Genomic DNA, 20,949 nt, shown 5'->3' with positions numbered 1-20,949 from the left:
AGGGAAGAGCTTTCCAGGGAGAAAGGGCATGAGCAAACCCCAGAGGTAAGAAAGGCCATGGTATGAAAGTTCTGGCAATGGTTAGGATTTTCTGTCTGTTTTTATTAATACATGACTGATGGGAAGGTGGCAGGAAAGGAAGGGAAAAGAGCAGATAAGGTTCACATTGTTGATTTGCTGAGAAATGAGAGGCCAAGGCAGAGAAGGTATTCTGTCCGTGATGGGGAGCTGCTGGAGGGCAGGGGTAGACCTGATCAAGCCTGTGTCTTAGACATCTTTGTGTGGTGAGGTTTGGTTAGAAAGGAGGGAGATCGAAGTTTGTGAGGTCAGGAGAGGGGTTGATGGCAGTGATTTGGATGAAGGATGACGAGACCCTGAAGTAGGACAATGGAAAGAAGCAGAGAAGAGAGAGATGTTAGGGTTAGGAGGTCTATCTAGCAAGTATGTGATGTTTGACATGTCCTGAAGTGATATTACACCAAACTGTAAACTGTCACTCAGAGAAATTATTGGGGGCGGCGAGGAGCAAATGTTAATGAAAGGATGATGGGAGGGAGGAGCTGTGGAGCTGATGTGTGTCTTCATGCAGATAAATCTGTGGATGGGATTTCAGGTTCTCTTCAACCTCAAGCTTTGACTTTAATTGGACTAACATGAGTGTTTAGATGCATATAGTTTTCTTTCTTGCCTAGAAAATAGGTTTTTGGTTTCAAAGGGAAATTGTGTGTTTGCAGGAGTGAAGAGGGACTAGCCCTTTCTAAAATGGATTTCACTCTATAGGTAAGACTTTTCCTTTGCCTCTGAGTTACACATCTTCATCCCTATGAAAAGGAGTCTTTAAAACTTCATACAGAAATAAACTGCCAGGGATTGCTTTCAGCAGTCATTGGCCCTGAATGGCAGCACAGTAAGAAACGTGACAAACTGAAGTATGGAAAACTTTAAACCAAGTTGTGGAAAACCTTGACCTTGAGCTCCCATATAAAAGGTCAAGGAGAGGAGATCTGTTCTGTAGAGCTCTATAGAAATGTTGTACCTGGTAGTAGGTGCCATGGACATGGCTTATCTGCTCACTGATATGGATGAATAGAAAAGACTGGAGTGATAAAGGACCAGGCTGGTGTACCAATACCGAGCACCTGCAGGACTTAACAAACAGGCCTTGATTGTTCTGTAGGGCAAACTGCACAGTGTGTGGGAATATCCTAGAGAAATTGGTTGGAGTGGAGAAGGGCAGCCCTCTTCAGTCCTGTCCAATTCTTCAAATGTCCTGATTCTTTTCCAGGAATTTGGAGTTTGACCTGATTTCCTGTGTCCTATTTTATATGAAAAGGGCTATGTCCTTTCATAGGCACCATATATGACATCCTTAACTTTCGTATAATAGTTTTCAGAAAGGAGGGAGATAAAAAGGCAGGAAAGAGGTATGCTTTGCACAGTTCTTGCTGACATAAGGGCCCTGGCATGCATGATGAACATTTTTAACCTTGGGGATAACTTGTTACCAGCAAACACGAAAAGAGGATTTTAAATATCAAGGGAATTTTTAAATAAAAATAAAAAGGAGCCAGAACATAATTCTCCTGTATAGTATGTGCTTTCCATTACAAGGTGAACATCACCTATTTGAGAAACCAAAATGAATGTTTGGGTCACATGGGGAGGATGAAAGGATAATTCTTTATAACATCCTCAAACATATTTCTAAAGCTTTCCAATGTAAATCTGAAAAGCAAAACCTCTTTTGCATTAGGCTATTTTGTACGTAGGCCTCTTCTATATATGTGATTTCTCACTGCTTCCCAAGACTTATATTGTTTTTCTTTCCCTGATTAAAACAAGCAAAAAACCCCTGCTCACTTGTACCTCTAATTCAGAGCTGTACCAGGGCTAGTCCAGGACCAGTTTGGATGAAAGTCAGCAAGGTGGGAGAACAGTTGGGGATTAATGAAGGAGAGCAGGAAGGGGGAGAGGGCAGTAAAGCACAAGTTCCCATGGCAATTGCAGTAGAATAGGTAAAGTGAACAAATTTGGGGCCTGAAGAAGATTGAAAAGGAGGTGTCATGAACTCAACTAGCAAAAGGTGCCAACTTTTCCACTCTAGTCTTCTGAGGTCTTAGACCAGGTGATTGGCGTTGCCAATGATAACTTGAAAATAGAGAGGTACATGCTTCAGCTTCAGTCGATTCATGCCTATTTTTGAATACCTACCGTGTGCCAGGAGGTGAGCTAGGCTTCAGACAGCAGTGTGTTCCTAGCATCCCCACCTGCACTTCTGGAGCATTTACCTCTAGAGCCATTCGTTACACACGCTGATTGGTTTCCATTCATTTCAAGTCGAGTGCAATGGAGCATCTTCTGTAGAAAGCACTAGGTTCCAAGAAGCTTAAGGTGAGATCACCCACTCTGGCTGCACAATCCAGTGAGTGAAACACACACGTGTGCCCAGGATTTCAAACCAGTAGTTGTAAGCTTGGAGGATACACACATCAGTAACCATGGCAGCACCAAGGGATGGCACCCAGCCATGGAAATTTTTCTGGAAGACATTGTATCTTTCTAGAATACATTGAATTTAGTTATCCAGCAAAATGTTGATGGCAGCATGACCAGTGTAATGGACTCTGTGTGCAGGGGATAAGAAACAGGCCAGAGTACAAAAAAAAACCCACATACAAACACAAAACAAAGGGTGGCAGGGAAAGTAGCATTGCAGGGACCAGGTGAACTTGGAGAGAGAAGTAGGCAGCTGTGTTCTCTAGTTCTGTTACCACTTGACTGCAGTCACATTGTGAATGAGTTTACTTTCATGGGCTACCTTGTAAACACATCTGTCAGTTATTGTATCTTTTGACTAAAATATGTTCCCAGTTTGGGAAGAAAAAAAAAAAAGCTCTTGGAATACAATTTGTGTATTAAATGGAATTCATTGTAGGCCCTCTGTTTACCAGGGGATCGATTGTGGAACATATTAACCAGTTCCTTAACCATGTTGTTTCATTATAGGTACCCGATAAATAAGCACCTATTAAAATAGGAGGGGTTATTGAGTCTATAAGGTCTTCTGAATTTTTGGAGGGCACTACAGATCCCTTTGTGATTTTGATGAAAGTTGTGGATTGTGTCCTCAAAAATTACTCTGCACTTATCTACCCATTTTGATATCATTTCAGGGAATCAACCTTCTCCCTTCCTCCCCCAACCAAGCCAATTTATGGCAAAAGGATAGAAGCTCTGCTCTAAAATGAGTGCTAAGCTTTGGGAGAGGCAGAACAGCATAATATTGAGATCATAAGCTCTGGAAGCCAATTGCCAGGTTCAAATCCCAGATCTAATATTTATTAACTGTGTAAGTTAGGGCAAGTTATTAATGGCTCCCTATTTCAGTTAACTTATCTGTAAAATGGGAATGGGAATTATCAGTGTTTGTGAGGATTAAATTGGTACAAATAAAACACAGTATTGCTTGGAACAGAAAAGCTCCATAAATGCTAGTATTTTTGTCAGCCTCATTAGCTTCACCCTCTTACTCTAACTAACTCTATAAGCCAGACTGGGAGATAATATTTTTCCCTCTAGGCTTGCTAGTTTGTTGATTTTTCACTACTATAAAGTGATGAACTACCCAATATGTAAGTAGTAAGAGAATTGGAAAGAGAGGGTTATGTGTTATATACAGAACATCCTAAATAATGAAGTATTTTTCCTTCAGGGCAGTTGAACAGTCCTTTATACCTTCACATTCACTTACCTTACCCTGTTCTCATTCCAAACATTGGCTGAAAATAGGTCAGAGTTGGAATTGGCCCGTTTACTTGATGAATAATAAGAGTACAATGATGAAGGTGTCAAATTGGTCTGAAAATTATTAGCTAAGGTATTGGAGGGCATCTTTAAAAGCAGGCTATTAGAGCCCTAGCTGGTTTTGCTGAGTGGTTGAGTGCTGGCCTGAAGACTGAAGGGTCATGGGTTCGAATTCAGTCAAGGGCATATACCTTGATTGCAGGCTCTAGGATTCTTGACCCTGTGTGGGAGGCAAACCAATGGATGTGTCTATCTAGCATTGATATTTCTCTCTCTCTCTGCCTTTTCTCCTCCCTTTCATTCTCTCTGAAACATTAATGGAAGAAAATGTCCTCGGATGAGGATTAACAATGAATGAATGAATGAATGAATGAATGAATGAAGGCTATTAGGAAATAAGTTGCCTTTGAAAGGAAAGGGGGCATTTTTGTAAAAGAGAATCCTTTGGAGACATCAGAATGGCATCCAAATAGGAGACAAATTGAGAAGTCTGTAGTCCTTCCAGGCAAAATGACAAGAGTCACTGCTTGCTCAATTCCTTAGTTTCCCCGGGGCTCATGTGTTTTATCAGCCCAGAGTTTCTAGTGGAAACACATTTTAACTCCAACTCTGAGGGCTCAGGTCAGTGTGGTGTGGGGATGAGTGAGTACTTGCACAGTTTTCCTGTGGAAAGGTGGCAGCCAAGTCTAATCCTTCTGGTCTGCAGGCACCAAACTCAAGTGAGAAGTATATGCTAAGCCACAAAGGAGAGCATTCTTTTTGGGATGTGTAGCAGTTTAATAACTGCACTCAGAATGTAATTGAGCACTATGGGTGTGTCCAGGTGCACCTAAAGTGAAGCTCGGAAGGTTAGGGAAACAGCCACAGGGAAGACTGACAGCTACTTCTAGGAAACCTTGGCCTTTGCATGACTTGCGAGTCGGGGTGTCTTTTAGTTAGAGCTTGAGGCACAGGGTCATGCGTCCCAACTTAGTTCCTGAGAGAAGTTTCAGAATGTGATGCATTCTGTGTGAGAGGATGGGTGATCCCTTGCTATGGTGAGCTTTCACAAAGTCAAATCGTTATGCCAGATACGTTAACCTATAGTGAGCGCCGCATTCAGTTATATCTCAGGAAACCTGGAAAAAACAAGTTTTGAAAAATGTGATACACTTGGGAGTTTTTACACAGTCAGACAATTTGGACACCAAAGAGCAGTGAAAGGCAGTGACAGACAAGAAGTCAGCACGTGGTTCTGGATCCAAGATGAGAACAGCATGGGCGACGTGGCCTCCCACCCTTCGCAGTGGGTGTTCCCTGCAGTTGCCACGACTCTTATCAGCTGGTGTCCCTCAGATTGGAACCACGTTGTGCTCTGCTGTTCATCTCTGAAAACAAGGCTCCTCCAGAGTGACATCTACTGAACAGGATACTGACAGTGACCGTGTGCTTGGTAAATACTCTGAGTTTGGCAGTGCCTAGAATTAGATGAAGAGAATATGTCGTTCATTAGTAATGTCTTTGAAAGAATTTATTTTTTATTATTTAATATATTTTTATTGATTTCAGAGAGAGTAAGGGAGAGGGAGAGACCGAAACATCAATGAGAGAGAATCTTGGATTGCCTGCCTCCTGCATGCTCCCCACTGGGGATCGAGCCCACAGCCCAGGCATGTGCCCTTGATCGGAATTGAACCTGGGACTCTTCAGTTCATAGGCCCACGCTCTACCCACTGAGGGATTGAAAGAACTTTTTAAGGGGGAACCAGGTTGGGAAGCTCTGGAGCAAATGTAGCTTTTGTCAAAAGGACACCAGGAGGAAGAGAAGAAATAATTGTGTCAAAGCCCTAGTGACGCCTGTGTGATAGTGTTACAGCGAGGCAGGCAGGATCTCCAGAGCAGGCTTAATTATGTCCTCTGGCCCATCCTCCCCCTTCCAAAGCTACTGTGGGGAGCAGGACTTAAATCTGCACTCCCCAGGACCTCTGGCTGAGGGATGTGGTCTCTGCTTATTCATATGCCTTCCTCCCTACCTGCCCATCAGCACGCATACCACAGATGGGTAGCTAAATCTGTGCTTTTCACGTAGGCACTGCACTTCCTTTCCAAGCCTTTGAGGTGTGGGAAGGGCTGTAATTTTGAGTATGACAAGAACAATTCATGTGCCTTGTGTCACGTTAGCAACCCCTGTCAAAGCCCTGCTTTGCCTGGAAAACCTGCTTCTAACCCTGCCTCCTCGCCTGCCGCCCAGAATCCTCCCCTCGTATTCCTCTCCAGCCTCCGGAGCACGCTGTGTGGAGCTCTTTTTATAGCTCGCTCCACAATCTGCTTCTGAATCAGAGTTACTGGTGTCTATTTCTCCTTTGTTTGGAGCTGCTGTAGATAGAGCCCTGCCCTTTTTTCTCCTTTTTTTTTCTTTTTTTCTTTTTTCTGGACTATCCTTCTGTAATGCCTGGCAGTAGATTTGAGGCTGCCCTGTTTGAGGTCCTGCCCATTTTTACAAAATATTATGTTTAGTTCCAAGGGATCATATACTCTTTTCTTCAGTGGTGTCAATTTATCACAGTTCCTATATCGTATAATTATGCCCATCTGTTTGAGTCTGCCTGCCCCTAACAAACAATGGCCCATTGTTCTTGATTATGCTTGGTATTTGTACCTTCTCAATAAATGAATTAATAGATAGTTAGTAATGATGTATTCCTTAAATAGTATTTAAAGTAACATGAGTTATTTGTAGTGGAAGAGGAAGAAAAGGCTACCAGAAAGAAAAGGTTGAGGGGGAAAAAAACAAAACACAAAAAAACCAACAAGAGATTTGAAGATCTTATCACCATCAAATATTTATTAACCAGTATGAAGAGTAGAAAATATTTTACAGGGATCACTGTATCTTTTCATAGCTTACTAATAAAGTTGTGGTTAAATTTTTTAATATGCATTAATATTCATGACTTAGATTTACTTCATAAAACTGTCTGGGTTGGTTGTTCATGCTTGATTTGATAGTAGGACTTAAGATATATCACCACAATTAGAAATTTATTAGGCTGGTGCTTTGTCATTGCTCAAGTGATAAGTTATTATGCTTTTCAAAATGTTTTTCAAAGTAGTAATGAATTATATAACTGGGCCTTTTTTTTTTTTTTTAAACTTGAATTAAAGCTTTTGTTTTTAACTTTCAATGGCTTGTGCAGCGAGACATAGATGATTGTTGGTTTTTAATATCTAGAACTCCCACTGTTCTTTTATGACCACTAGGCATTTATTTGTTCACTGAGCAAATATGTAAGAGCCTTGTGCCTGCCAGGTACTCATACTTCTGTGATGTCATCTGTGGGTGTGCGAGGCCACAGGTGGAGGTGGGGGTGGTTCCCAGTGGCCTCTTCGTGTTTAGGGCAGGTAGATAGCCTAGATTTTTGTGTTTACAAATCTAGCACAAGGCCTGACAGTTAGGAGAGGATTATCCCGCAGACTAATAAATGGCTTCAGATGTGGAGACACATGGCTGCCAAGCAGGTCTGATAATGTGACTGGACTGGAAGCCAGGACATTCAGTTACAGTGTTTCTCATCAGTGTAACACGTTCACAGTAACCAGCGTGCCCAGAGAACAGAGGTTCCTGAGCATGGGTGGGACCCTGGAACGAATGCCTTTTTGGATCATGAGCTATCCCAGATGAGCTGTGAATGAGAGTTTCTCAAGCACACGAGGGGGAGGGAGTGGCATTCTTGGCCAGCATAGGTCAGGCCGCTCAGACATGAAAGAGCTTAATCTTTGGACTGCGGGTTTTGTTTTTTCTATAGTGTAAAATGTGAGAGGCTTAGGGACAAGAGACAAGGATGTAAACGGCAGGTTAGATCCTTAAGGAGCCCGGCATGCCCTGCTAAGGATGCCTGGCCATCATGGCTTTTGTGGTAGTGTGGAGGAGACCGCCGCTGTTAGATTCAGGAAACTTACCATCTTCAGCCCCTAACCATTTCTCCCCTGTGTTCTCTCTCATTCCTGGTTGCCTAAGGCAGAAAGCTGAGTATCTTCTGTGTCTGATCTTTTGCTGTCATGCCCACATCTGATCCAATATAAGCATCCTGTCTACTTTTTAAAATTTTGTCTAACCCATTCACGTCTCTGCAATCAGGGCCTGAGTCTGGTTTACACTCTGTTATTATAACAGTCTCTTGTGCTGTCTCCAGCTCCATCCCTTCCTCTCCAGTCTGTGTCACGCCAGAGAGAAACATCTGAAGGTGAATCTGGTCATGCTAGTTCCTGCTCCAGATGACCTGTGGCTTCCCGTGGCCCGTGGGTGTGGTTCACGCCTTCGCCTGACCTTCAGCTGGGTCTCCAGCTCCCCAGGCTCTCTCTCAGCTCCCACCAGGTCCTCTCAGGACTCACCTCCTGCCCTGGATCAGCCTTCTCCTGACCCTCCTTTTCCCCCCATCCCGTTCTTTGGGTTGTTGCTTCCAGCAAGTATTTTCTGACTCTTCACATCTGGATTTAGGGCCCTCATTGTGTGGACCTGCAATACACGCCACAATTTGCCCAGTTTTGACTTGTATGAAGCAACATTTTAATCACTTGCTTAATTGGCTTTTTACTATTAAGAGACTGTGAATTCTGTGATGGTGGAGACCAAGTGTAGCTTGTTTACCATTTATTCCTAGAACCTGGCACAGCGCCTGATGGGCAATAGATATGTATTAAATTAGATCTGTGACTAAAGCAGCTGTCGCCAACCTTTCAGACCTCACGGACCACTGGTTAGTGACCACTGATCTAAAGTACCTATGTCCGCCGAAACCGGTTTGGCTTAATGGATAGAGCGTCGGCCTGAGGACTGAAAGGTCCCGGATTCGATTCCGGTCAAGGGCATGTAGCTTGGTTGCGGGCACATCCCCAGTAGGGGTGTGTGTGTGTGTGTGTGTGTGTGCAAAAGGCAGCTGATCGATGATTCTCTCTCATCGATGTTTCTAACTCTCTATCCCTCTCTCTTCCTCTCTGTGAAAAATCAATGAAATATGTTTAAAAAAATAAAATAAAAAAGTACCTATTTCCTTGCCCAGCACAGAGGAGAGTTTCAATAGGTAATGGTGTATTTTATTGGTTACCATTATGTACGACAGCTGAAACTTTTACTCTCTATATAGGCAATAATTTCACATGAACAGCAATTTCCTGATAAGGGCTGAAGCATGGCCATTAAAAGTTACGAGCTAGGAAGTTATGGCTGATCTTTACTGATAACACTGAGACGTGGTGAGAGCAGAGCCACTGTCCAGTGGTTTGAAGAGTAACAGCTAGAAGAGGTGGAGACAAAGATGAATTTATAAAAACAGTTATTGAAAAGGGAAATACTTAGGAAGACAGGAGTTAAAAAGGCAGCAGGTCAAAGGAAATCTGTTTAGGGGCTGTTCGCAGGCTGAGGACAAGAGTCCATGCAGGCAGGTGCAGAAACAGGTGTGCCATCAGATTGGGCTTGTGAATAAAAGCGCTGGGCTGGCACCTGAGGAAGGCATCTCACATCGTGATAAAGAAGAGAGGATGCGGCGGGGATACGGGAGTGTGTGTGGGGGTCTGAGGAGAAGCAAGAGTCATGGTAGGAATGATGAACGTGCATTCTATTCTGTTGCCCAAACTTACTGCCATTTTTCTTTTTACCCTTAGCTGTTCGGGGGACTCGTCTGGATTTTGGTGGCTTCCTCCAATGTTCCTCTACCTCTACTCCAAGGATGGGTCATGTTCGTGTCCGTGACGGCTTTTACCCTTTCCCTCCTCTTCCTGGGCGTGTTCCTCTCTGGCATGGTGAATCAGATCGATGCCAACTGGAATTTCCTGGTAAGGGATTTTTAAGTCTTTTTCAGGGAAATGAGGGAAGCATAACTCTCTCATTCTGTCCCCAAATGCCTGATCTCTGTTTTGTCTGCTGCCGCTGGTGGGAGAGAAAAGGTCAAGCAGCAGCGTCTTCATTGCCCAGCTTGAGAGATCCCTTTGCTGATAGAGCCGAGCGATCTTTCTGTTGCTCCTTTATGAGTTAGATGACCTTTGCTCACAGTTCACACAACAAATAAATGGATTGTAGTTATTGAACAGATGCCTTTGACAGGTCCTGTGACAAATAGCTTTAAGTTTTCCACTGATATCTGTTTCCGATATTAAAGACATACATTCTTTTCAGAAAACAAGCAGCTATATATTAGGGGGGAAAGAAGGGTGATGTTTTGTATTTATAGGCATAGCTGGGAGATGTTGCAGGTTCGGGTCCAGACCACTGCCATAAAATGGGTATTGCAACAAAGCCAGTCACACAAATGTTGGGTTTCCCCAGTGCATACAAAAGTTATATTCACACTACTTAGTGTGCAGTAGTATTATGGCTAACAAAAGAATGTATGTGCCCTTAATTGAAAAAATACTTCATTGATTAAAAATATGAGGGTTTTTAATTGGCCTAATTTTAATATTCTTGTGTCTCATGGAAAAGGGAGGCCAGAGGATAGGGAGAGAGCGATGTACATCCAGAGCAGAGCATACAACCATTTATTAAGTCTGCCATCTTATATGGATGCAGTTTATGGCACCCCAAAACTAAGACAATAGTACTAGTAATATCCAAAATTACTGATTTTGCCCTGGTGGATGTGGCTCAGCTGGTTGGGCATCGTCCAGTGCACAGAAAGGTTGCTGGTTCAGTTCTCAGTCAGAACACATATCTCTGTTGCAGGCTAGATTCAGCATAAAGGGGCATGCACGAGGCAGCCAATCAGTGTTTCTCTCTCTGCATAATGAATATAATAATGAGAGCGTTTGAAATATTGTGAGAATTACCACACTGTGACAGAGAGACATGAAGTGAACAAATGCAGTGCCAAATAGTGCAAAAATACTCAACTCAGGGTTGCCACAATCTTGTTTGTAAAAAGCATGGCACCTGAGAAGCATAAGACAAAAGTACAACAAAATGAAATATTGCCTGCATTTTTTATTCCTGTGCTAAAAGATCAAGAATTGTTAAGAAATGAATTTGCAACCAGCACAATTCTTAACATTATGACACCATTAAGTTGGATCAACATATTTCCCTTTTTTTTTTTTTTTTGTAACACGGGGTTCTCTTTCATGCTTGTGGTTATTCATTCTCTCAGAATGGCCCAGTGGAGCATGAATTTCAATCCATGGTGGACATGCTCTCAGAAAGTTCATGATGAATCCCCTCCCCTCCTTTGGTTTCCATCCCACAAGGGTGTTTAGACACATAAGTCAGGACTGTAGACTGGTGTTATATGTGTTCCTTTCAAGGATAGCAGCATTTTTTACTCAGCAGCTTTAGGACAGGAGTTAGAGGGAAATTATTTGTTCTTACCTGTAGAGTATTAGGAGGGCTGTCATCCCAAGTGTTATCAACAGTGAAGTCTAGTGAATGAGGCTGCCTACCTTCAACCAAAGGGCGGGGGTTAGTGCAAAGCTGGGGGGTTAAGGGGGGTGTGTGGCAGCAGGGACAGCCACACACTGGCTTCGTTTGAGGTTAGATCTGGTTCGCTTGATAAGTGTGTACCCTCAGGCAAAATAGTGAACCTCTATAAATTTCATTTTCTTCCTCTATAAAATGGTAATAATCATTCCTACCTCACCAGATGCTATGAAGGAACCACGGAATTAATGTACTATATTACAAAGTGGTCCGCTTTGTGTCTGGTTCCTAGGAAGAGATCAGTAATCGTCATTCCTCAGACATGCTGAGGCTTGCACCAGAAATCTCTGAGAGTCCTTGAGTTTCTTGGGTTGCTGGTGCCATGTGTTCTGACCTTTTTGCTTTAATTTCTCATTAATGAGAAAATATTTCTAGTAATTGGTCAAGTGATGAAGATCAAAGGACCCTATTTAAGTAACAGGTAGATGCTTAATCTCTTTCTAAATGCCTGGCTTTCCCATGATATGTACGAATAAAGTCCCCAATATTGGTAAGCATCACCACGCTATTGTAGTGTCAGGCTCAGGGATGGTATTCGACCGGTGTGTACCAGGATAGCCCTACCGTTGCTTTGGTACTAGTTAATACAGTCATTGCCACAACCTACTGCCTTTTCCCAATGGTTGTGACCTTCATCACCCAAGCCCATCCTCTTGGACCGTCCTGGACCTGCTACCAGCCCAGCAACTAATGTGTTAATTATTGGGTAAGTACTGACTCTCCAGGATCTGCAGGGCCCAGCATTCTTTTTAATTGTTCAAAGCACATACCTCATCAATGTTTAAATATTTTTCCAGTAACACTCCTGATTTTATTAGACATATGTTCATACCATCCCTTTCCATTTTGTTCATATTTCTTTATCATTGGTATTGAATACAACCATTCATACCCTTTTTAATTTATTAGGTTTCCATAAGAAATTATAAAGACCTACACCAGTCTGTTCTGTAAGTCACCTACAAAGGTTATCCTGTGATTTGTCTAGTCTGTTTTTAGCTGCTTAGTCCATACTTAAATGCTTGCCATCTTTAGAAATGGTTTTGGGTTTTTTCCCCTCCTCTTTTGAGATTTTCAACATATTCTGCCTTTTTGACTACCTGGTCGCTTTTGATAGGTTTTGTACTCTCTCAGCCAGGAAAGTTTTTGAGCCATGCATATCATAGTGTTCACCAGACGGTAACAATTTTAAATTGCTACATTCTAGAATTGTTAGACATTAATTGCTGAAAAAAATAGTTCCCACCTGTGATAATGTTGCCTATATACCAGTCATGAAAGAAACAAGAGTGCATTTTTTTTCTCCATTTTTTTATTAAGGTATTATATGTACACATACCTTACCATTGCTCCCCCCCCCCCAACCCACAAGCGTGCATTTTGATAATTTTCTAGAAGTATTTGTTTAGCATATTAACTAAAATACTTATAGCCTCTAGCTTTTATTGATCTTGAGATTAAATTTGTATGCTTGGTAGATATCCGTAGAATTTTTCCCCCAAGATTTCTAGTGTTGGTAGAAATGGTGAAATAAAAAGTGGACTCTGGAAACAGACCTATGTGGGCTTGAGTTCTCCCTCCCAAGTTCATCTTTGTGTGGCTTTGAGACTGTCACTTAATTAAAAAAAATTTTAATTAAGAAATTTCTTATGCATAAACTGAAGATAATAGAGGTTGTAAGGATGAATTATAATGAATGTAAAATATCTGGTGTTGGGAATTCAATAGAAATACAAAGAAATGTGTTGATCTATTAATTCAGGTAAGAATGTGAATTTTAGTACAGTTGTACTTTACATTAATGTGAGTAATAGCTTAATAACAGTTGAGTTTTATATGAAAATTTCTTGTACTTTTTGTAAAAGTATGATTTTGATTTTTTTAGAATGTTGGGAGATATGTTATTGAATTCTGTGATTTCACAGGTCTTTTCTATCTTTTAATGTATAGTATTACAATCTGATAAAATAATTGCTAAAAATATAAAATGCTTAATTATAAAATACATATATAACCAATATATTACAGCAATAGATCTTATTATATAATAACTATAACTTAAATGCCATTTTAATTACATTTTAAGGACAGCGTATGTTATTCCTTTTTATGTTAATTATAATTGATCTCAATGGCACCTTAGTATAAACAAAAATTATATACTTTATTATAAAACTCCATAGGCCAGAAGGTTTGCCACTGCACCAGTTACATTGGGGCAGTTGATTTTCATTTGGATTCTAATAGCTTCACATTGCTAAAGCAGCCAAAAGAAATGGCCAATGTAGTTCAAGATTGATTCAATGTTCTAATCTTCCTGAACCTAAACTTCATCATTGAAATAAGGAACAGAAAAAAAAAAAAATTATTATTTTTAATTGTAGACATCTCTCCTTTCCCTCCTCTTTCAGGATTTTGCTTACCATTTTACAGTGTTCGTCTTCTACTTTGGAGCCTTTTTACTGGAAGCAGCAGCCACCTCCCTGCACAATCTGCACTGCAATACAACCATGGCCGTGCAGCCGCTCCTGAGTCATAACCAATATAACATAAACGTAGCAGCTACAGTAAGTGTTTGATGACTACACCTTACCCACACTTCCCTTCCACTGTCAAGGTCTCCATGTAACTCCTCAGGCACAGTTTTTTTAAAAAAATATCTGTTAGCATTAATAGCCATTTATTTGTACAATACTATGAGCAAAGTACTGTTACTCCCTCAGTGTTGTGGGTGATGAAACTGAAGTACAAAGAGGTTGACATTCATGTAAGATTAGAGCAGTCAGTGGTTGGCTTTACACAACAAAGTCTACTTTGTAGAAAGAATTATTGTGCCTTTTACTTCTTGTAACTTCAGACCTGGTAAGGGATATTTGTTCTTCAGTGTTCAATACCTATTTGTAATTCATTCGAATTCACTGAGAGCCTACCACCAGGCAGGTGATAGGACAGGGATGCATCAGGCACAGTTCCTGCCAGTGAGGAAAGTCCAGGTGAGTGGGGAGGTAAATATGCTAGCTATCACGTAGATGCTATAGAGGTGAAATACCATCCATGGGGACATTTTTTGAATTATTTTATTCTTCTAAATGCATATACTTAAATGAGTTTATCATTTTGTATTGACATTGGTCGTTTAAGGTGACAGGCATCTAAATTATTCCCTGAAATCTCTTGATAAGTTATATAACTGTATAGCAAGTGGTTGATTACAAACATACAAACAGTTCAAATTCCCCATTTGTACAACTCTCTTTAAGGTATATTGAAATAAGAAAAGTGAGGGTTTAAATATAATGTCTCAAAGGAATAGATAATACATTTAAAATTCAGAGTTCACTGGGACTTAATTTGACACTTTGAGCACTTAAGAGGTTTGCTAAGGCAGCTTCATGTAGGGAGACAGAGAAAGGGAAGAATGACGGACAAAGTCACAGAACAGATTCACACTATGAAGAACATTGGTCTGTCTGGAGCTATGCTGTCCAATAAAACTTTCTAATGTTCTATATGTGTACTATATAATACGGTTGCTACTTATTCATAATTATATTAATTAAAAATAATAAAAAGCATAAAGAGGTTGTACTTGGTGACAGATACACAATTTACATTTAACTAGCCACGTGCAGCTAGGAGCTATTGGACAGCACAGGTCTAGAGTCTGAATTTCAAAGGCTAGAGGTCTGATGATTCTAAGACCTACTGTCCCAAGTTTCTGTTACAATTGCCAGAGTTTGTTCATGGTGGACAGTGAATTAGACTGAAGGTGGCTGTGAAAGGCTTATTGGTCACTGATTATTATCCTTTCTTTTATGAGAAATATAACTGTTTTACTTAATGAAATCTTACTTAAAACCCAGTAAGTGTGGAAGGTAAAAGCATACATGCCCTAGCTCAGTGGTCGGCAAACCGTGGCTTGCGAGTCACGGTTTGCCGGCCACTGCCCTAGCTGAAGTGTGGAAAGAGATGCCCATCTTTCCTTCTCATAGAGCCACCTCTATCCACCTCATCTGAGGTACTTTCATAGGATCTGTGTGATCCAAAGATCACAGTTAGGAAACCACTATTTTTAACAGTTTCACAAAGTTCAGGGACTCAGAATTGACATCGATTAACCATCTATTCCCAGTAGATTTTCCTTTGCTACTTCCATCCCCTCCTTTTCAATGGTGCAGGCTAATTCTCATTATATCTTTGGATGTGTGAAGTCACTGCATATTGATTTTTTTTGTAGTTGTTCTACGATCCTACTTTCAATCCTACTTTCATAAGAATAATAGGCACTGAAGTACTTGATGATTGGCGGTGGATATCACTAACTTCTCACTGATATCCTTTCCCTAAGAGCTCAGTTTTCAATGTTCTTCATAGTGTGAATCTGTTCTGTGACTTTGTCCCTGTCATCCTTCCCTTTCTCTGTCTCCCTACATGAAGCTGCCTTAGCAAACCTCTTAAGTGCTTGAAGTCCCAGTGTATTCTGAGTTTTAATATTTAAATGTATGATCTATTCCTTTGAGACATTATATTTTAAAGCCTCACTTACCTTAAAGAGAGGAAAATTCCAGTTCTCTAAAATAGATATCAAAAGTGGTCATTCTCATTCAGCAATGTCTGGATTAGAGATGTATCAGAGATATAACTGGCTCCATCCCCATGTCCTGACAGTTGCACTTTCCTTGGCTGTGAGGAATAGAATAGACACCTCATAATGAATTTTTGAATACCATATTGGGGGTATCACAAATACTTGATTCTAGTATGTGAGCAAAAATGCTCAACCTAAGGCTGTCTACAAATGAGAAAATTATTAAGAGGCTAGAATCTTTAAAAGAAGGGTTAATGGTATAAAGAGATAAAACAGCTGTACAAATCAATAAGATCAATATGGCCCTAATTGGTATTTCTCAGTGGTTAGCGCATTGACCAATGGACTGAAGGGTCAGGGGTTCAATTCCTAGTCAAGGGAACATATCTGGGTTGCAGGTTCAATCCCCAGCCCTGGTTGGGGTGCATGCAGAGGCAACCAATCGATGTTTCTCTCTCTCCCTTCTCCCTAACCCCTCTACACTCTCAGAAAGATCAATGGAAAAAATAACCTCAGTTGAGGATTAAAATAAGAGATGAATAGGAATGGCTTTTATAAGTGTGGAAGTATTTTAGTTTGGTCAGTCTTCAGATGATTGTAAGAACAAGTGTTTTCTTCAAGTCAGTGTTCTAACTCTGATGAGAATTTTTTTTCCCCTCTTTTTCTTAGATTTTTGCCTTTGTGACGACAGTTTGTTATGGTTGCAGTCTGGGTCTGGCCTTACGAAGATGGCGACCGTGACACTCCTCAGAAGCGCACTGTCTGTGTGTTAGTATCATTTGTTACTTCATTCATCTCATCAGTTTGGATGCCATTTTTTTCGGATATAATAATAGTCCGAAAGCTGTGTGTTTAGTAAATGGAGAGAGATTCTAAGTACAGTTTTGGTTTATTTCAAAGATAGAATTTTAATTTCATTATGATATAAACAGAGAAATGGCCTTTAATTTTACATAAGTCTATTCCTATATATTTTATGGATATAAAAAATTGTTTTTAAAGATATTGTTTATGAAAAAAGGGTATCTCTTTTGTTTAGTTGCTAAGTCATGTGAACCTTAATTTCGATAGGTAACTAGAACTCCCTAAAAAAAACACCCTACATTTCAAATAGGCTTCCCACTGAACTCTTTCAGTGTAAAGCAGATTGGCATCCTTTTTCTATCATGGCCCAAAGCATTTGAACAAAAATTATGGCATTTTGAAAATTTCTTTTTAGATCTTAGCCCAAATGGTAAATATTTTAGGCTTTGTGGCCCATAGATTCTCTGTCACAACTACTCTCCTCTGTTGTTGCTACATGAAAGCAGCCATAGATAGTATGTGAATGAATGAGGGTTCCCATAAAACTTTATTTACAAAAGCAGGCAGCAGGCTGGAGTAGGCCTGTGGACTGCCAGCTATAGTTCTCTGACCTCTGGTGTAAAACCTTGGTTACATGTCCTGTATGTTATTGAACTGATCCCGAAAGGTATAAAGCTAATTAGAGAAACCACTATACTATTTAGTCTCCTTATGCAGTAATCACACTGCCTTAGTGTTAATGGTCAAATACTTACCGTTGAAGGGGCGAATAGTTTCTCCAGCTAATTCAAGTAGCTTCCTGAGTATAGGAGTAAATAATTTATGAAGTGAACAATAGTTGCTTAATCAAACTTAGGGTCTCCTAACACCTGAGCAAAACTCTCCAGACAAGACCATTAACCAACTACTGGGATTGGTTTCCAGCTACCTGTGTCTTACTTTGGACTTCTTTATGCTTCCAAGTACAGCCGTTTTCCCTGTGCATGAATATACGAATATTTGTGTGTGGGCATGTGAGGCTTTACCAAATAGAGCTCTCCAAAGAGGTAACTTTTTATATGTTTTACATTGCTTTCTGAGTTAAATCTGAAGTAGATTAACTGTTAACTTAAAGTTGTAGATTCTGACATATTTGGAAAATAGCCCTGAGATCTGTGTTGTTTCTGCCTTGGTGACAGATACATAGAATCCATTTTAAAATAACAGCGGCCACAAAACCCGTGTCTGGTGGAAATGCACAGGAAAGTGGTGTAGCCCACCTGCAGAGCCCCTGCTTGTGGAAAGGTGCCAATGGCTTGAGTGGGCGAAGGCAGGCCCTGCTTGCCCCCACCGCCCTCCTCTGCCCTCCACTCTCTTCAAACAAGGTCCTCCTCTCTTGCCCAGAGAGGGCTATCTCTGGGGAAAGAGGACTTTGGGATTGTTCTGCACTTTCAACCTTTTGCTTTTTGTGGCTGAATTACCCCGTACGAGTGCCATGGATAAATTGAGCTATTAGTTTTCATGGAGTAGCGTGATCAATGATCAAACACTGTCTGTGTCCTAATCCCCTAGGAATCTTATTAGAATCCTTTTGTGATGTGATAAAAGACATGTTTCAATAGGTGGCAAAAGGGTATCAGTCATAGGACTTTATACTCATGCTGTATCTGTTCTATAATATCTGACTTCCTTGGTTTTTCTAGCGCCATACCACACACACCTGTATTGTGAATTGTATATTACTAAGTCATAAATGTGCCATAAAGATATATAGTCCACCCTGGTCTGAATTGTTGAATTAGTCTACTAGGTTTAGTTGTGAGATTTTTATCTTCCAGAGTATAACAGGTCCGTGCTTGGTGGCATTAACTTAAATGATTTCACGAAACTGCTTGATGGCACTTTGTAAATGGATTGCTTCTCAATCATGAAGAACCAAGCCTAAAACTCATCTAACTGTGAAAACTTAGATTTGCAGATTGTGTTCTTGACTTGTGTAGCAAAGCACTTGAACAAAAATTATGGCATTTGACAATTTCTTTCTAGAGCTTAGCTCTAAAAATGAGAAAGTGCTGGTTGGTTTTAAAATCTGGTAACTCCATGATGAAAAGAAATTTATAAGTGTTATGATGCTAATAAAGTATTCATTTGATAATCTCTCTTGGTCTTCTATTTTTTTATTCAATTCACTTTGAAATTCAGTTAATCTTTTTGCTTTAATAAAGGTATGTCTTTGGAAGTAATATTATAAAGGAAGTTTCTATCTGTACTCTATTTTATTTTAAAAGCACTTATATAATGCTTAATATAATTCCTGGTAGTGTTCTAAGCAATCTTTTTCTAATATTATCATTTAATCCCCATCATGGCTACTCTATGGGGTCTGTACTGTCATCTATCTCATTTTAAAGATGGCTAGAAGTAAAACATAGATCTTAACCAACATCCAGGGTCATGTATCTAGCAAGTGGGAAAGCTGGGTTTTAAACCCCAGCATCTTGGCTCCAAAGTCCAGGCTTAATGACTATATAGTCCTCAGTTTTCCCAGATTTCACACATGACCCTTCCCCCTTTCCTGTCCCACCCTTTCCCCAAGGAATGTTTTGTAACAATCATGTATGGTAGATGTCATCTTTTAGGCCTTTTTAAAAAAAATCATAACCAAGAACTCACCTTCTTCCATTGTGTTCCTTCGCAGTTCAATTAGAAGTATGCACCATCTGGCTGGGGGTAAGAAAATTCTTCCTCATCCAGTCTTATGTCCGTTGCTTGATCAGGTGTTCTTAAAATCCAGTCCCATTGGTACTCCTCTGGTTCCTGCCAAAAATAAGTGCTAGTTACATTTTGCAGCTTCTTTGGGATATAATGTGCTAGTTACATTTTGCAGCTTCTTTGGGATATAATATTCTTTTTTTATCAGATGTAACATGAATTCAGCTGTTTTTCTGTTTTGGTCACTTGATAATTTCCATTTTTATTAAATTCAGAATGGCCAAGAGCATGCAATGTAAAAAAAAAAAAACAAAACAAAACAAAAAACAAAAAACAAAAAACCATGTTTATTACTTTTAGCTATTCTTCCATTCAACCAGGAGAGGGCAATCTAAGTACATTTTACATACTTGGGAAGCAGCTGCTCAAGTATGGGAGACTTCAGAAAGATTTTCCATTTCAATATGATAAACTCTTGAGTCTCTTTCCTCAGGGTAACATGTAACACAAGTTTAAGGCCACATGCAGCATGCTTTCTAAGCTGAGAGCAATGGCCCCTTTTAAGGCACTAGCCAACACCTGACTATAAAAAAGCCTAGGTAGCAATAATTGTAATCACAAAACCTGTTTCCATTAGGGTGAGAGGGAGACCTAAAAACATCAGAGCCTTTTATGTCCTTGAAACACTCTGTTACAATTAAAAGTCATCTTTTCAACACCTTTCAATATATTTCACTGTTAAATCATAATGCAATTTTGGAAAATACTCACTGGGCTCCCTTTGCAAACTTTGGCTGTCCCTTCTGAGGTTGGGCACTGTGCTTTCACTTCAAACCTTGGCGGTGAGTGAATTATTACAACACATACTTAAGATCATTGTGCATTTCATGCAATGATCAAAAATGCCTTAAAGTGCTGCATATTTTAGTGAACCTTCTACTTGATGAAAGTCACATTCTCACACCTGGCGTGGTCGGGTGGTGCCATGGAAAGAAGACAGTTTGGAGCCAAGTGGAATTTGTTTCATATTTTGACTGAGATTTGAAGCAAGTTCCTTCATTTCTAGGTCAGTTTTTTTCCTCCAGTCTGGAAAAAGGGCTCTGGTTTTACTGAGTAATAAGAATTGAAGCAGAAACTGCTCCTGCCATTGTTTTTGTCACTGTTATTTTGACCAAATTACCCAAGAATTAACCAATGACTTCCCTCCAAAGGGTAGGGGAGCCTTTGCTTTGCTTTGCTCTGGTAACACAGACATTAGCCCCAATAAATCTGGTTTTATTGAACCACTCAATTTTCAATGTTGAGGAAAATTCAAATTTTGCTTTCATCTGCAAAAAGTCATATATCTCAAATTTCTCTTTTATGTAAAATCCCTTTTTTTTATATGCCTTTTTTTTCCTTTTGGGAATATCAACACCAAAAAAAGTAAGAAATAGCAACTCTTAATATTTCTAGTTGACTGGGTGTATGTGATATAAGTTACCTCCTAGAAAGGAACCTAATTTGGTCTTAAATAATGTTTTCAGGAAATACCGCAAATAAAATCTTTCTTAGGTGCTCTGCATATTGCACTGCTTTATATATCCAAATTGCATGCAGAAATCAAACTGTCAATTTA

General features: G+C 40.1%; 1 protein-coding gene across 3 annotated transcripts in view; it reads left to right on the top strand.

The window, feature by feature from the left end:
* Nucleotides 1–18,776, top strand: part of MAL2 (mal, T cell differentiation protein 2) — a 70,032-nt gene extending 51,256 nt beyond the window's left edge. For 2 of the 3 annotated variants that reach the window (XM_084864985.1, XM_084864986.1), the window contains 3 exons: nucleotides 9,445–9,615; nucleotides 13,660–13,815; nucleotides 16,506–18,776. In XM_084864985.1, the coding sequence (XP_084721111.1) occupies nucleotides 9,445–9,615; nucleotides 13,660–13,815; nucleotides 16,506–16,577 (399 nt within the window). In that variant the 3' untranslated portion in view covers nucleotides 16,578–18,776. The remainder of the gene's footprint in view (nucleotides 1–9,444; nucleotides 9,616–13,659; nucleotides 13,816–16,505) is intronic. The other variant, XR_014793241.1, reaches the window with a different exon arrangement.
* Nucleotides 18,777–20,949: the final 2,173 nt, after the last annotated feature.

The sequence above is a fragment of the Pipistrellus hanaki genome (genome assembly GCF_964339955.1).
Source record: "Pipistrellus hanaki genome assembly, chromosome: 17".
Lineage (NCBI taxonomy): Eukaryota > Metazoa > Chordata > Mammalia > Chiroptera > Vespertilionidae > Pipistrellus > Pipistrellus hanaki.
This window is presented reverse-complemented; position numbering and strand designations above follow the sequence as displayed.